This window comes from Pseudonaja textilis, chromosome 4 (genome assembly GCF_049901715.1).
Source record: "Pseudonaja textilis isolate UNSWEBS1 chromosome 4, rPseTex1.2, whole genome shotgun sequence".
NCBI classification, from domain to species: domain Eukaryota; kingdom Metazoa; phylum Chordata; class Lepidosauria; order Squamata; family Elapidae; genus Pseudonaja; species Pseudonaja textilis.
In genome coordinates, this window is record NC_141993.1 from 91,614,937 (window position 1) to 91,631,110 (window position 16,174).

The window sequence follows — 16,174 nt, forward strand, 5'->3', positions numbered from 1 at the left end:
TGGCTAGGAAAGAGATCTGTTTTTCTGGGATCACCCACAAAACTAACCACGTTCAGAAACCAATCACAGGCCCAGGTTCTCTCAGCACAACACACTAGAACAGGGGTCTTCAAACATGATAGCTTGAAGACAGGTGGACTTCAGCTCCCAGAATTCCTCCTCCAGTCATGTTACCTCAAACTTGCCAAGTTGGAAGACCCTTGCATTAGAAAAAGGCCTAACCAGACCCCTATCCTGTCTGTTCGTTTGTGTCTAATCCCATCTTTATTATCTTTACAAATAGCTCAAACATGCCTAATACTCTTTCCTCTTCCTATTTTCCCCACAACAGCCCTGTGAGGTAGGTTGATGTGAGGGTGAGAGAGTGGCCTGGTGTTTGTGCCTAAGGCGGGACTAGAACTCCCCGTCTCCTGGTGATTGGTCCAAAGTCACCCAACTGGCTTTCATGCCTAAGGCGGGACTAGAACTCCCGTCTCCTGGTGATTGGTCCAAAGTCACCCAACTGGCTTTCATGCCTAAGGCGGGACTAGAACTCCCCGTCTCCTGGTGATTGGTCCAAAGTCACCCAACTGGCTTTCATGCCTAAGGCGGGACTAGAACTCCCCGTCTCCTGGTGATTGGCCCAAAGTCACCCAGCTGCCTTTCATGCCTAAGGCGGGACTAGAACTCCCCGTCTCCTGGTGATTGGCCCAAAGTCATCCAGCCACCTTTCATGCCTAAGGCAGGACTAGAACTCCCCGTCTCCTGGTGATTGGCCCAGAGTCACCCAACTGGCTTTCATGCCTAAGGCGGGACTAGAACTCCCAGTCTCCCGGTGATTGGCCCAAAGTCATCCAGCCACCTTTCATGCCTAAGGCGGGACTAGAACTCCCAGTCTCCTGGTTTCTAGCCTGGTATCTTAACCACAATCAACTTTAGCGTGGGAATGCGGCTCATGCAACCCCCAGCAACGTTCTTCCAAGCTTTGCATCCTGGGTGGGATTCCCCAGATGAACCCAGAGCCTTCCAGGAATCCGTCATGGCGGCCACCCCTTCCAGACAGCCTCCCCCACGCCCCCCCCCTACACAGATTGCCCAAGTGGGTGGATGTGGCAAGGACGAGTCACCATCCCGGGTGGGCAGAAGGCTGCAGAAGTTGTATCATCCTCCCAGCGAGTTGAGCAAGAGGTTGTCCACTTCCTGCGCCCTGCAAACTGCATGTAAGTTGGGTCCGACACCGGAGATCCCTGCACCGTGTCAGAAGTTGCGCCTGGTGTTTTTTTGTTGCTTCCTGCACGGGATGACAAGGGGCAACTTGCGCAAAGCGGCCTGGGGGGATCCTGGGAGTTGAAGTCCACACATCTCAAAGTTGCTAAGGTTGAGAAAAAGTGTATTAAGGAAACGTTCTCTCTTGCTTTCGCCTAACTCGATTCTTTTTCTCTCTTTCTTTCCCTTTCTTTCTTTCTCTTCCTTTTTCTCTTTCCCATCTCCCTCTCCTCTTTCTTTCTCTCTTAATGTCTTCTTTTCTTTCTCTTTCTCTTCTCACTCTCCACTTTCTCTTCTCTTTCTTCCCTTTTTCTCTCTTCTCTCTCTCACTCTTTCTCTCCTCTCCCCTCCCTGTTTATTTCTCTTCTGTTATTTCTCTCCTCCCTTTCTTTCTCTCTTTCTCCCTTTTACTCTCTTTCTGTCTCTGCCTTTCTCTCTGTGTGTTCTTCCTCTTCTCTTTCTTCTCTTCCTGTTCTCTCCTTTTCTGTCTTCTACTCCTTTCTCTCTTCTCACTCATTCTCCTCTTTCCTCACTATTTATTTCTCTTCTCTCTTATTTTCTCCTCCCTTTCTCTCTCTCTCTCTCCTATTTCTTTCTGTCTTTCTCCCTCTTTTACTCTCTTTCTGTCTCTGCCTTTCTCTCTCTGTCTTTTCTTCTCCTCTCTTTCTCTCCTTCTCTCTCTCTCTTCTCTCCCGTTCTTTTTCTGCCTTCTCTTCCTTTCTCTCTTCTCACTCTTTCTCTTCTCTCCCCTCCATGTTTATTTCTCTTCTGTTATTTCTCTCCTCCCTTTCTTTCTCTCTTTCTCCCTTTTACTCTCTTTCTGTCTCTGCCTTTCTCTCTGTGTGTTCTTCCTCTTCTCTTTCTTCTCTTCCTGTTCTCTCCTTTTCTGTCTTCTACTCCTTTCTCTCTTCTCACTCATTCTCCTCTTTCCTCACTATTTATTTCTCTTCTCTCTTATTTCTCTCCTCCCTTTCTCTCTCTCTCTCTCCTATTTCTTTCTGTCTTTCTCCCTCTTTTACTCTCTTTCTGTCTCTGCCTTTCTCTCTCTGTCTTTTCTTCTCCTCTCTTTCTCTCCTTCTCTCTCTCTCTTCTCTCCCCGTTCTTTTTCTGTCTTCTCTTCCTTTCTCTCTTCTCACCCTTTCTCTTCTCTCTCCTCCCTGTTTATTTCTCTTCTGTTATTTCTCTCCTCCCTTTCTTTTCTCTTTCTCCCTTTTACTCTCTTTCTGTCTCTGCCTTTCTCTCTGTGTGTTCTTCCTCTTCTCTTTCTTCTCTTCCTGTTCTCTCCTTTTCTGTCTTCTACTCCTTTCTCTCTTCTCACTCATTCTCCTCTTTCCTCACTATTTATTTCTCTTCTCTCTTATTTCTCTCCTCCTTTCTCTCTCTCTCTCCTATTTCTTTCTGTCTTTCTCCCTCTTTTACTCTCTTTCTGTCTCTGCCTTTCTCTCTCTGTCTTTTCTTCTCCTCTCTTTCTCTCCTTCTCTCTCTCTCTTCTCTCCCGTTCTTTTTCTGTCTTCTCTTCCTTTCTCTCTTCTCACCCTTTCTCTTCTCTCTCCTCCCTGTTTATTTCTCTTCTGTTATTTCTCTCCTCCCTTTCTTTCTCTTTCTCCCTTTTACTCTCTTTCTGTCTCTGCCTTTCTCTCTGTGTGTTCTTCTTCCTCTTCTCTCCTTTCTCTTTCTTTTCTCCCCATTCTTTTTCTGTCTTCTATTCCTTTCTCTCTTCTCACTCATTCTCCTCTTTCCTCCCTATTTATTTCTCTTCTCTCTTATTTCTCTCCTCCCTTTCTTTCTCCCTCTTTTACTCTCTTTCTGTCTCTGCCTTTCTCTGTCTTTTCTTCTCTTTTTATCTCCTTCTTTCTCTCTCCCCATTCTTTTTCTGTCTTCTATTCCTTTCTCTCTTCTCACTCATTCTCCTCTTTCCTCACTATTTATTTCTCTTCTCTCTTATTTCTCTCCTCCCTTTCTCTCTCTCCTATTTCTCTCTTTCTCCCTCTTTTACTCTCTTTCTGTCTCTGCCTTTCTCTGTCTTTTTATCTCCTTCTCTCTCCCCATTCTTTTTCTGTCTTCTCTTCCTTTCTCTCTTCTCACTCTTTCTCTCTCCTCCCTATTTATTTCTCTTCTCTTTTATTTCTCTCCTCCCTTTCTTTCCCTCTCTTTCTTCCTCTTTTACTCTCTTTCTGTCTCTGCCTGTCTCTCTCTCTCTCTCTCTCACAAACACACACACACACACACACACACACACACACACCCCAAACCAAAACACTTTCTTTCTGCCTGCCTAGTTTTGCCTTTTTACACGGAAGAGACTCCCCTCCAGGCTGCCAAAATGCCTCGAAATCAGGAAGCCGTTACTCAGCGTTGCTCAACTGGGTTGCTCGAAAGAAGGAACCGGACTCTGCGCAGAGGGATGGAGTAAAGAGGCCACAGGGTGATTCATATCCTTTTTCTTTTGTTTTTCCCTTCAAGGCCAGACCGGAAGTCGTGCAACCAGCAAGGACTTCCTCACAAAGCAAAGCCTCGGTTTGGGCAACGAGAACGTCAGCCTTGGCAGGATGTTTGCTCTGAAGAGCAGGTGCCCCCCCGATCCCCCATTCATTCCTTGACAATCCCTAAAAATAACAGAATAATAGAATAACAGATTTGGAAGGGACCTTGGGAGGTCTTCTAGGCCAACCCCCTACTCAGGCAGGAGACCATTCCAGACAAGGCAGGACTAGAACTCACCGTCTCCTGGAGATTGGCCCCAAGTCTCCCAATTGGCTTTCATGCCTAAGGCGGGACTAGAACTCCCTGTCTCCTGTTGATTGGCAGAAAGTCTCCCAATTGGCTTTCATGCCTAAGGCGGGACTAGAACTCCCCGTCTGCTAGTGATTGGCCCAAAGTCACCCAGCTGCCTTTCGTGGCTAAGGTGGGACTAGAACTCCTCGTCTCCTGGTGATTGGCCCAAAGTCACCCAGCTGCCTTTCATGCCTAAGGCGGGACTAGAACTCACCGTCTCCTGGTGATTGGCCCAAAGTCACCCAGCTGCCTTTCATGCCTAAGGCGGGACTAGAACTCACCGTCTCCTGGTGATTGGCCCAAAGTCACCCAGCTGGCCTTCCTGCCTAAGGCAGGACTAGAACCTCCCCGTCTCCTGGTGATTGGCCCAAAGTCACCCAGCTGCCTTTCATGCCTAAGGCGGGACTAGAACTCACCGCCTCCTGGTGATTGGTTCAAAGTCACCCAGCTGCCTTTCATGCCTAAGGCGGGACTAGAACTCACCGTCTCCTGGTGATTGGCCCAAAGTCACCCAGCTGGCCTTCCTGCCTAAGGCAGGACTAGAACTCACCGTCTCCTGGTGATTGGCCCAAAGTCAGCCAGCTGCCTTTCATGCCTAAGGCGGGACTAGAACTCCCCATCTCCTGGTGATTGGCCCAAAGTCACCCAGTTGGGTTTCGTGCCTAAGGCAGGACTAGAACTCCCCGTCTCCTGGTGATTGGGCCAAAGTCTCCCAATTGGCTTTCATGCCTAAGGCGGGACTAGAACTCCCCGTCTCCTGGTGATTGGGCCAAAGTCTCCCAATTGGCTTTCATGCCTAAGGCGGGACTAGAACTCACCATCTCCTGGTGATTGGCCGAAAGATACCTAGATTTCTTTCATGGCTAAGGCGGGACTAGAACTCTCCATCTCCTGATGATTGGCCTAAGGCAGGACTAGAACTCCCTGGCTCCTGGTGATTGGCCCAAAGTCATTCAGAATTTCTATTTGGGGTTTTATTTTTGTAACCCCGCCGTGAATCACCACAAATATGTTGGTCAGCCATCTACGTTTCCTTAATAATAGATAACTGCCATTTGTGACCCCTCATTTGTAACCTTCTAACCAGCAAAGCCAATGGGGGAGGGAACTGGACACCCAATTCACTTAACGGCCGGTGTTACTATCTCAACCACTGCAGTGTTTCGCTGAACAACAGCGGCAAGGAAGCTCTTCAAATAGGGCAAAAAAACTCAACGAACAAATGTCTCCTTTTGCAAAATGACAGGTTGGGCTCCCTTGTGGTCGTAATCCGAGGACTCCCTATGTAGGTCAAAGCAGCATTTTGGCCCTAGCATCAATGACTCCAGCGCTGCTCCTGGTGGAAAATTACTCGGTTCCTTTTTTTTCTTCTTTTTTATGACCAAGAGCAAAGGTTGAGCCTGTTTGAACCGAGGTGGCTTCGTGTTTTTCACCCACTAAGGTCATTTCTAGTTAATCGTTGTCTAGCAGTCAGCTGGGCGATGGCTGCCAGTGATAAAAACAAGAAACGAGAAAACAAAATGCCTCTAACAGATTTAACAGATGAACAGAGTTGGAAGGGACCTTGTAGGTCATCTAGTCCACACACCCCACCCAAGCGGGAGACCCTACACCATTTCTGACAGAGGGCAGTCCAATCTCTTCTTGAAAGCCTCCAGGGATGAAGCTCCCACAACTTCTGAGGGCAACTTCTGTTCCATGGGTGGATTGTTCTCCCTGTCAGAAAATTCCTCCTTATTTCCAGGTTGAATCTCTCCTTGGTCAGTTTCCATTCATTGTTCCTTGTCTGGCCTTCAGGAGATTTGGAGAATAGCTTGACCCCCTTCCTCCTCCTCTCTGGGGCAGCCCCTCAAATATTGGAAGATGCTCTCCTGTCTCCCCTGGTCCTTCTCTTCCCTAGACTAGCCAGGCCTAGTTCCTGCAACCGTCCATCGTAGGTTTTAGTCTCAGGTCCCCTCATCATCCTGGTTGCTCTTTTCTGCACTCTTTCCAGAGTCTCAAGGTCTTTTTTATAGCGTGGTGACCAAAACTGGGAGCAGTACTCTAGGTGTGGCCTTACTAAGGCTTTACAGTGTGGTATTAGTACCTCCCTTGATCTCAATTGTATCCCTCTGTTTATGCAACTTAGGATTGCGTTGGCTTTTTTGGCTGCTAAGATCTCTCACACAGTTATGCTTACTGGTATTAAACCTGGTTTCAACCTGTCTTCTTCCACTATTGGATGGTTTCAGGTTGCGCGCCTCTGCTCCAGCCTGGGTGTCAGTTAAATAAATTGTTCCTGCCCAGCTAAGAGAGGGAACATTTTAGGAATTTTCCCAGAGATAGATGATAGATAGATAGATAGATAGATAGATAGATAGATAGATAGATAGATAGATAGATGATAGATAAATAATAGATAGACGATAGATGATAAATGATAGATAGATAGATAGATAGATAGATAGACAGATAGATAGATGATAGATAGATGATAGACAGATAGATAGTTAAATAAATTGTTCCTGCCCAGCTAAGAGAGGGAACATTTTAGGAATTTTCCCAGAGATAAATGATAGATAGATAGATAGATAGACAGACGATAGATGATAGATAGATAGATGATAGATGGATGATAGATAGATGATAGATAAATGATAGATAGATAGATAGATAGATAGATAGATAGATAGATAGATAGATAGACAGACAGAGAGATAGATGATAGATAGATGATAGATAGATAGATAGATAGATAGATAGATAGATAGATAGATAGATAGATAGACAGACATAGATGATAGATAGATAGATGATAGATGATAGACAGATGATGATAGATAGATAGATAGATAGATAGATGATAGATAAATGATAGATAGATAGATAGATAGAGAGAGAGAGAGAGAGAGAGAGAGAGAGAGAGAGAGAGAGAGAGAGATAGTAACTCGGGGATGAATGTCATCCAGTATTTGAGGGGCTGCCCCAAAGAAGAGGGAGTCAAGCTATTCTCCAAAGCATCTGAAGGCAGAAAAAGAAGCAACGGATAGAAACTAAGCAAGCAGAGAAGCAACCTGAAATCAAGGAGAAATTCCCTGACCATGAGAACAATTAATCAGTGGAACAACTTAACTCCTGAAGTTGCAGGTGCTCCATCACTGGAAGTTTTTAAGAAGAGATTGGATAACCATTTTGTCTGAAATGGCTTAGGGTTTCCTGCCTGAGCAGGGGGTTGGACTAGAAGACCTCTAAGGTCCCTTCTAACTTCTATTGTATTCTGTTCTCTACTGGTCTGTTCTATTGGGGGGGAGGGCTGGGCATCCAACAACTTCATAGCCAGACTATTCACACACACACCCCATCAACACCTAAACAGCCACTTACAACAGACACTGTAAATACCACACCCAGTACTCCCGGGGAGAAGGTCCCTGTCTAACTCAACAACTGCTGTGATTCACTTAGCAGCGGGGGCAAGAAAGGTCATAAAAGGAGGGAAAAATTCTCTTTTTACAAAACTGTCTCCCTTCCCAAGATCAACTTTGGGCTTTGTTGTGGTCACACGTCAAGACCTCCCTGTATTCTTTCATTTATTTAATGTTATTTTATCCCTTTTCCCTCCCACCCTGCCCTTTGCAATCGGCTTCCCCACGTGCAAAAGACCAACGGAGCTCCGGGATCATGTGAGCTTTTTGTCTTGTTTCCAAAAAGTCAGCTCCTTCCAAGGCTGACCCAGCACCAGACCTTGTAAAATGCCGGTTTATTTTTATATACTAAAGCGATGGTGGAAAACATTGACCCCTGCTTGCAAGGATAAAAGATATAGGAAGCGCTTTGATATTTCAAGATCATCTGTTCTGGGACAATAACAAATTGTTGGCCTGTTGGTTTTGTCTTTTTCTGGGGATCTGAGGAAGATTAGATCTCTAACCAGCCCAGATTTTCATCTGTGTTTTACGTCCCCCTCCAGGATTTAGCAAATCCTTTTTTGGGGTGAGGGTGGCGGTGGTGGTGTTGAAATATTTCATTCCTTTTCCTGTGGATTTTTTTTTTTTGAAGTGGGCAAATACCAATTCCAGAACAGGGCCAGAAAAATGCAAAGCAGTAAAGAACAACAGTCATGAAAACACGACAAAGCAAACAGCCAAATCAGTTGGGAAAAGTTTCATTTTGAGTTGTTTTTAATAATTGGATGGGTTGCTATCGAGCTTTGGATAAAGATAGCGAAATAAAGCAAAGTTGTTGCCCTCCTCATGGACCTTCTTAGCACCAATAATAAAATTCCCGCCCGCTTTAAAAACCCAGGAGAACACCCACAAGGATTGTAACTTTGGAAAAGAAAAGTTTTTGGGGAAAAAAAATCAATTGATTTGTTTCCTTCCCTGCATCAATTCCCTCGTTTCACTCTGCTGTCAAACCAAAAGTCACTTATTTTTATATCTTCTTTTGCTTTTTTTTTTCCTAGCAGTTTTCAAAAAAAAATGCACCACTTAACATATTGGACAGCATCTCGCTGCATAATGTGCTATTTTTTTTGGCTACCGGATTTTGCAAAAACGGTGTCCCGGAGAGTAGCAAACTTTTTCTTAACATCCTTACAACGGTTTCACCTGTACAGGTAGTAGTCCTTGACTTATGACCATGACTGAGGTCAAAATTTCTGTTGCTAAGTGAGACATAGGCTAAGTGAACTTTGCCCCATTTTACAACTTTCCTGGTCAAAGTTGCTAGGTCCCTTAAATTACTGCATTTGTTTCATCGGTGCTAGGGGTTTGCAGAGAGGAGGAAGAAGAGGAAGAAGGAGAAGGAGAAGGAGAAGAAGAGGAGGAGGAGGAGGAGGAGGAAGAGGAAGAAGGAGAGGAGAAGGAGAGGAAGAGGAAGAGGAAGAGGAGGAAGAGGAAGAAGGAGAGGAAGAGGAGGAGGAGGAGGAGGAGGAGGAGGAAGAAGAAGAAGAAGAAGAAGAAGAAGAAGAAGAAGAAGAAGAAGAAGAAGAGGAGGAGGAGGAGGAGGAGGAGGAGGAGGAGGAGGAGGAGGAGGGAAGAGAAGGAGAAGGAGAGAGGAAGGAAGAAGAAGAGAGAAGGAGAAGAAGAAGAAGAAGAGAAGAAGAAGAAGAGGAAGAGGAAGAGGAAGAGGAGGAGGAGGAGGAGGGAGGGGAGGAGGGGGGAGGAGGAGGAAGAAGAGGAGGAGGAGGAGGGAGGGGAGGGGGGAGGAGGAGGAGGAGGAGGAGGAGAAGAAGAGGAGTAGGAGGAGGAAAGGAAGAGAAGGAGAAGGAGAGGAAGAAGAAGAAGAAGAGGAGAAGAAGAGGAAGAGGAAGAAGAAGAAGAAGAGGAAGAGGAACAGGAGGAGGGAGGGGGAGGAGGGGAGGAGGAGGAGGAAGAGGGAGGGAGGGAGGGAGGGGGAGGAGGAGGTGGCGACTATGGAGCCCTTAATGGTCTCTGAGTTTGGTGGTTTTCTTGCAGATGTTTCATTACCCAACTAGGGAATGTCATCAGCCCTGGAAGGAAGGGGGCTTTGCAGAGAGGAAGATGAAGAGGAGGAGGAGGAGGAAGACGACTACAACTCTGAGGTCCTTGGTGGCCTCTGAGCTGCGTGTTTTCTTGCAGACAATTCATGACCCAACTAGGTAATATCATCAGTGCTAGAGGGTGGTGGGGTTTGAAGGGAGGAGGAGGAGGAGGAGGGGAGGGGAGGGGGGAGGAGGAGGAGAACAACGACTGTGGGGTCCTTGGTGCTCTCTCAGCTTGGTGGTGGTTTTCTTGCAGACATTTCATGACCCAACTAGGGAACATCATCAGTGCTAGCAGTGGGGAGGAGGAGGAGGCGGAGAAGGAAGAGGACTGTGGGGTCCTTCGTGTTCTCTGAGCTGGGCGGTTTCCTTGCAGATGTTTCATTCCCTAAACTAGGTAACATCATCAGTGCCAGAAGGGCGAAGGATTAGCTCTCAATCTTGCAGCACTGATGATGTTCCCTAGTTGGGTCATGAAACGTCTGCCAGAAAACCCCAGAAGCTCAGGACCCCACAGTCCTTCCCCACTTCAGCCTGCTAGGATGGAAAAACTTGGCCAACTCTTTCTTTTTTTTTTCTTTCTTCGGCCAAGAAGCCATTATTTTAAGTTCTCCCAACAAACAAGGAGTGCCACTTGCTATTTTCCCAATCATCTGCCCGGCAGCTCATGCGCGATGTGCTTCTGCCTGGCACATCCTGACTGGCATGCGTGGTGGAAGGAATGGCGGCGAAGGGATAATGCTACTTATACGGCCCCCGTTCAGCCAAGCCAAGCACTGTGCAGATTTTCACAGGCGTGGGATGTAGGTTAGCCCTCAACTTACAATACTTGTTTAGCAACCGTCCAAAGTCACAACAAGTACTGAAGAAGGTGACTTATGATTGGTCCTTGTACTTACGACCGTCATGGCATCCTCGGCGTCACAATAATGAAAAAAATTGGGCACGCGGTTACTGAACATGTAATTTATGACAGTCATGGTCATTTCGGGTTGCTTGATTGCGGTTTGTGAGTTACCTGCCTTAGCCAGCTTCTGATAAACTAGGTCAAGACAGATTCAGTTAACACACGCGTGATGCACGAAACAAACCCAAATTATTTCCTTAACAACCATGATTTACTTCAGAACAACAGCAAAAGAGTTTGATACGACTCACATGAACAACTGCCTCAGTTGGCGATGGAAGTTCCAGGACTAGAACTCCCCGTCTCCTGGTGATTGGCCCAAAGTCACCCAGTCGGCTTTCATGCCTAAGGCGGGACTAGAACTCCCCATCTCCTGGTGATTGACGCTTAGTCACCCAGCCAGATTTCATGCCTAAGGTGGGACTAGAACTACCTGTCTCCTGGTGATTGGCCCAAAGTCTCCCAATTGGCTTTCATGCCTAAGGCAAGACTAGAACTCACTGTCTCCTGGTGATTGGCCCAAAGTCACTCAGCTGCCTTTCATGCCTAAGGCAGGACTAGAACTCCCCATCTCCTGGTGATTGGCCCAAAGTCACCCAGCTGTCTTTCATGCCTAAGGCGGGACTAGAACTCCCCGTCTCCTGGTGATTGGCCCAGAGTCACCCAGTCAGATTTCATGCTTAAGGTGAAGCTAGAACTCCCTGTCTCCTGGTGATTGGCCCAAAGTCACCCAGTTGGCTTTCATGCCTAAGGTGGGACTAGAACTCCCCGTCTCCTGGTGATTGGCTCAGAGTCACCCAGTCAGATTTCATGCTTAAGGTGAAGCTAGAACTCCCTGTCTCCTGGTGATTGGCCCAAAGTCACCCAGTTGGCTTTCATGCCTAAGGTGGGACTAGAACTCCCCGTCTCCTGGTGATTGGCCCAGAGTCACCCAGTCAGATTTCATGCTTAAGGTGAAGCTAGAACTCCCTGTCTCCTGGTGATTGGTCCAAAGTCACCCAATTGGCTTTCATGCCTAAGGTGGGACTAGAACTCCCTGTCTCCTGGTGATTGGCCCAAAGTCACCCAATTGGCTTTCATGCCTAAGGCTGGACTAGAACTCCCCATCTCCTGGTGATTGGCCCAGAGTCACCCAGCTGTCTTTCATGCCTAAGGCGGGACTAGAACTCCCCGCCTCCTGGTGATTGGCCCAAAGTCACCCAGCTGCCTTTCATGCCTAAGGCGGGACTAAAACTCACCGTCTCCTGGTGATTGGCCCAAAGTCACCCAGACATCTTTCACAACTAAGGGAGGACTAGAACTCCCGGCCTCCAGCCTTCTCACCTGGTGCCTTAACCACAGTCCACAAGGGCTTCTCTCTTCTCAGTGGATTGGCACATACATCTCGCACCCAAATGATATCAGCAATTCCCAATCAAATCCCCTTTCAGACGGGTGGAATGCAGAAAATCCCATCATTCCCAAGGAAATTCCAGGTGTCATATTCCAAACACCCGAAAGCCGACCCAGTTAGCAAATCCAAGGTGACAGAACACCCTGTGAGCTCCATATTTAGCAAAGGGGCCGTAGACACACCTGGAGGTCGGCTATTCTTGGAAAAACTCCAATCAAGCAAAAACACACAACACTCCCAATCAATTTGCTTAATAAATACCTGCATGGATTTGCAGGCAGGTGAAGTAGATTTCCTGAATGCTCTTCTCTGAACCAGGTGCACCCAGGTGTAGCATTTAAATACCTCTAGAAATAAGCACGCATATTCAGGGCAAATCTGTAGTGGGGTCTCTAACAAACACGGTGTAGGAGGAACAACAAGATTTCCAAGGGCTTTGCATGACACAGGTAGTCCCCTACTTAGAACTTACACTTCATTTACTTACACTTCATTTACTCTGTCCAGCTTGGACAGGGGGTTGGACTAGATGACCTATAAGGTCCCTTCCAACTCCGATTATCTGTTATCTGTTATCTACTGACCAAAGTTGCAACAAGGCTGAGAAAAGGGACTTAGGACCGTTGTTCACACTTGCGACCATCGCAGCATTAAAATTCAGACTCATACTTACGACGGTGGCAGTGTCATCCATCAAGCAAAGCCAGTGGGGAAGCCCGATTCACTTAACAACCAGGTTGCTAACTTCACACCGGCAGTGATTCACATGCCAATGGCAGCAAGAAAGGTCACACAACGGGACAAAACTTACTTAGCAACTTTGTTGAGCTGCGGAAATGTTGGGCTTCAATGGTCATAAACTGAGGAATGGGTCTAACGATGATTTTTTAAATTTTATTCCAAAGGTGCTTTTTCAACTGGACTTTCTGGTTTTGCATTGAAGACATTTTGCTTCTGATGGCGTAGGGTCTCCTGCTTGAGCAAGGGGTTGGACTAGAAGACCTCCAAGGTCCCTTCCAGCTCTGTTATTCTGTAAGAAGCTTCCTCAGGTCTGGATGACTGAGAATCTCCATAGACAAGGATGATCCAGGCTCCATCATATCCCCAGACCTAAAATGGACACCTAACATCAAAAACGTCATCAAAAAAGCCCAATAAAGAATGTTCTTTTTGCACCGACTCAGGAAGCTCAAACTGCCCAAGGAGCTGCTGATACAGACGGGGGGTGGGGGGGTTGGACTAGGTGACCTACAAGGTCCCTTCCAACTCTGTTAATCGGAATCTGTCAGTTCTACAGAGGAATGATTGAGTCTGTCATCTGCACCTCTATATAACTCTCTGGTTCGGTTCTGCAACTCCAACAGGACAGACACAGACTCCAGAGAGTAATTAGGACTGCAGAAAAAACCATGTCTACCCACCTGCCTTCCATGGAAGGACCTGCATCCTGCACCCTGAGTCAAAAAGAGGGCTGGGGAAATATCTACAACACCCCTCACATCCTGGACATAAACTGTTTCAACTCCTTCCCTCAAAACGAGGCTATAGAGCCCTGCACACCAGAACAACTAGACACAAGGGGAGTTTTTCCCCAAATGCCATCACTCTGCTAAACAAATAATTCCCTCAACACTGTTCAACTATTTACAAAGTCTCCACTACTGTTATTATTAATCTTCTCATCACTCCTGATCGCCCCTCCCCTCCCACTTGTGATTGTAGGACTGTAACTTTGTCGCTTGTATCCTTACGATTCATATGGACTGTTTCCTAGTGTGAATTGATGACTTATTGTCCCCTTTCTTTCATAATTCTATTCTATTCTATTCTATTCTATTCTATTCTATTCCATTCCATTCCATTATTCTATTCTATTCTTATTGTACCCTATGACTATTATCATTAAGTGTTGTCCCTGATGATTCTTGACTCTTGATGAATGAATCTTTCCTTTTATGGACACTGAGAGCATTTGCACCAAGACAAATTTCTTGTGTGTCCAATCACACTTGGCCAATAAAAGAATTCCTTCTGTCTGTCTGTCTGTCGGTTGGTCGGTCGGTCTGTCTATCTGTCTGTCTGTTTATCTTTCTTTCTATCTATCTATCTATCTATCTATCTATCTATCTATCTATCTATCTATCTATCTAAATCCATCCATCCATATCTATCTATCTGCATATCTATCTATCTATCTATCTATCTATCTATCTATCTATCTATCTATCTATCTATCTATCTATCTATCTATCCATGCATATCTATCTATCTATCTATCTATCTATCTATCTATCTATCTATCTATCTATCTATCTATCTATCTATCTATCTATCTATCCATCCATATCTATCTATCTATCCATATCTATCTATCTATCTATCTATCTATCTATCTATCTATCTATCTATCTATCTATCTATCTATCATTTTAATTCATATTCTTGTAGCTTAAGATTTTTCTCCTTTAATTTTTAAGCTGCGTCCCCTGTTTCCCTTCTCCAAAACCTTAAAGTCAAATGAAACCTGCTTTCCTCTGGAGCACAGAGACCAAACCCTGGTTGTAACCCACTTAACCTGCTTGTCAAATTTACACCCCCTCCTCTCTCTCTCTCTCTCTCTCTCTCTCTCTGTCTCTGAGCTTCATGAATTCTCCGAACTGTCCATCAGCGTCACCAACAGCACACAAAGCCGCAAAGAAACTAAACCAAAATTCAAACTAAGCCTCCCCAGCTGCCAAAAGGCTTTTCTCTTCACAACGGTAGGAAAAGAGGTTGCGACTTCGGGCGTGTCTCGTTTAAGGACCCAGCAATGGAAATTCCCATCTCAACTGCAGTTGTAAGTCGAGGACTGTCCAGGCTGAAGTTTGAACAAAGCGCAGTGATGGCCATCCGCATTTTCTTGGTAGGCGGAAAACCTCAGAGAAAAATAAAAAATGCTTTTTTCAGGCGAAGGAAACGAAAGGGTGCTGCCTGAAATTCTGCAGCAAATTAAAAAGAAGACAAAAAAAAAAAAAAAACCCCAATAAATCAACGGAAGTTAAATGAGGTCACTGGGACTTACAAGAGGGAAACGGGAATAAAATCCCCTACACACCCCCTGTTTTTTTTGCACAAGGCGTGGAAAAAAATCCAATGCTGGTGGCTCAATGGGCTGCCACATCTGCAGGGAATTCGGTGAAAATGCACGTAAGGGTTGCACAGAGGCGGTTAGCACACCTGCAGCAGCAGAATGCATACATACCTACATACAGGTAGTCAGGGGGGGAAAATTGGCTGCTAACGGTTTGCACCGGTTCAGGCGACCCGGTTGTTAAATTTTATGGCCAGTTCAGCGAAATGGCAACTCCCGCCCCCTGGCTGGCCCTGCCCATCCCACCACATCCCTCCCAGGTGTGTCCCCACACGGCCTCTTCTTTTGGATCCCAGGTAAGGGCGGGGCCCATGTGGCATCTTGTGGGGAGGGCAAAAAGAAAATGGGCCTCCTAAAAATTCTGAAAGAGAGAGAGAGAGAGAGAGAGAGAGCGCCTCCGGAGGCCGGGGTGGGATTCTAATTTTTTGACAACCGGTTCTGTGGGGGTGGCTAGATGGGCGTGGCCAGGTGGACATGACCATGTGACTGTCTGGGCGTGGCTTTTTTTTGCAGCACACCCCCTCCCCCATTTAATTTTTAATTATTTTTTGCCTCCTGGGCCTCAGGGAAGCCTCCTGGGGGGGAGTTTTTTGTTCCCTGGGGCCCAGGAAGGCAAAAAATGGAGCTTGGGGTGTATGTGAAGCCCCTCCCTTGCCCCCTCCCATGCCCTGTGCCCCCTTTTTGCCTCCTGGACCTCAGGGAAGCCTCCTAGGAGAAGCAGCTTTTTATTTTATGGGTTTGCTTGCAAGCAAATTGTATGGGACAGACTCAGGTAGCAGATGGCAGAAAGGTAGATCTCTAAGTGAATCTGTGATTCTGGGAGCAACTCAATCTGCCCGCCTGCTTTGCCTGTTTTGGGTAAAAGTTGCTCTGTTTTTATAAACAATTCAATATTTACATACATGGTGTGTTGGGAGTTAATATTGTGAGTTTGCTTGCAAGCAAATGTTATGTGATAGACTCAGGCAGCAGATTGCAGATAGATAGATCTCTAAGTGAATCTGTGATTCTGTGAGCAACTCAATCTGCCTGCCTGCTTTGCCTGCTTTGGGGTAAAAGTTACTCTTTTAATAAAAAAATCAATTTTTACATACATGGTGTGTTGGGAGTTAATTTTGTCAGTTTGCTTGCAAGCAAATGTTATGTGATAGACTCAGGCAGCAGATTGCAGATAGATAGATCTCTAAGTGAATCTGTGATTCTGGGAGCAACTCAATCTGCCTGCTTGCTCTGCGTGAT

The 16,174-nt window shown here is 46.2% G+C and overlaps 1 protein-coding gene across 1 annotated transcript in view; it reads left to right on the top strand.

The window, feature by feature from the left end:
- The first annotated feature begins 1,018 nt into the window (after positions 1-1,018).
- The window catches only part of LOC148125949 (uncharacterized), a 100,928-nt gene continuing 85,772 nt past the window's right edge, over positions 1,019-16,174 (top strand). Inside the window, exons 1-2 of the mRNA XM_087932080.1 lie at positions 1,019-1,199; positions 3,709-3,814. Coding sequence (XP_087788206.1) covers positions 1,019-1,199; positions 3,709-3,814 — 287 coding nt within the window. The remainder of the gene's footprint in view (positions 1,200-3,708; positions 3,815-16,174) is intronic.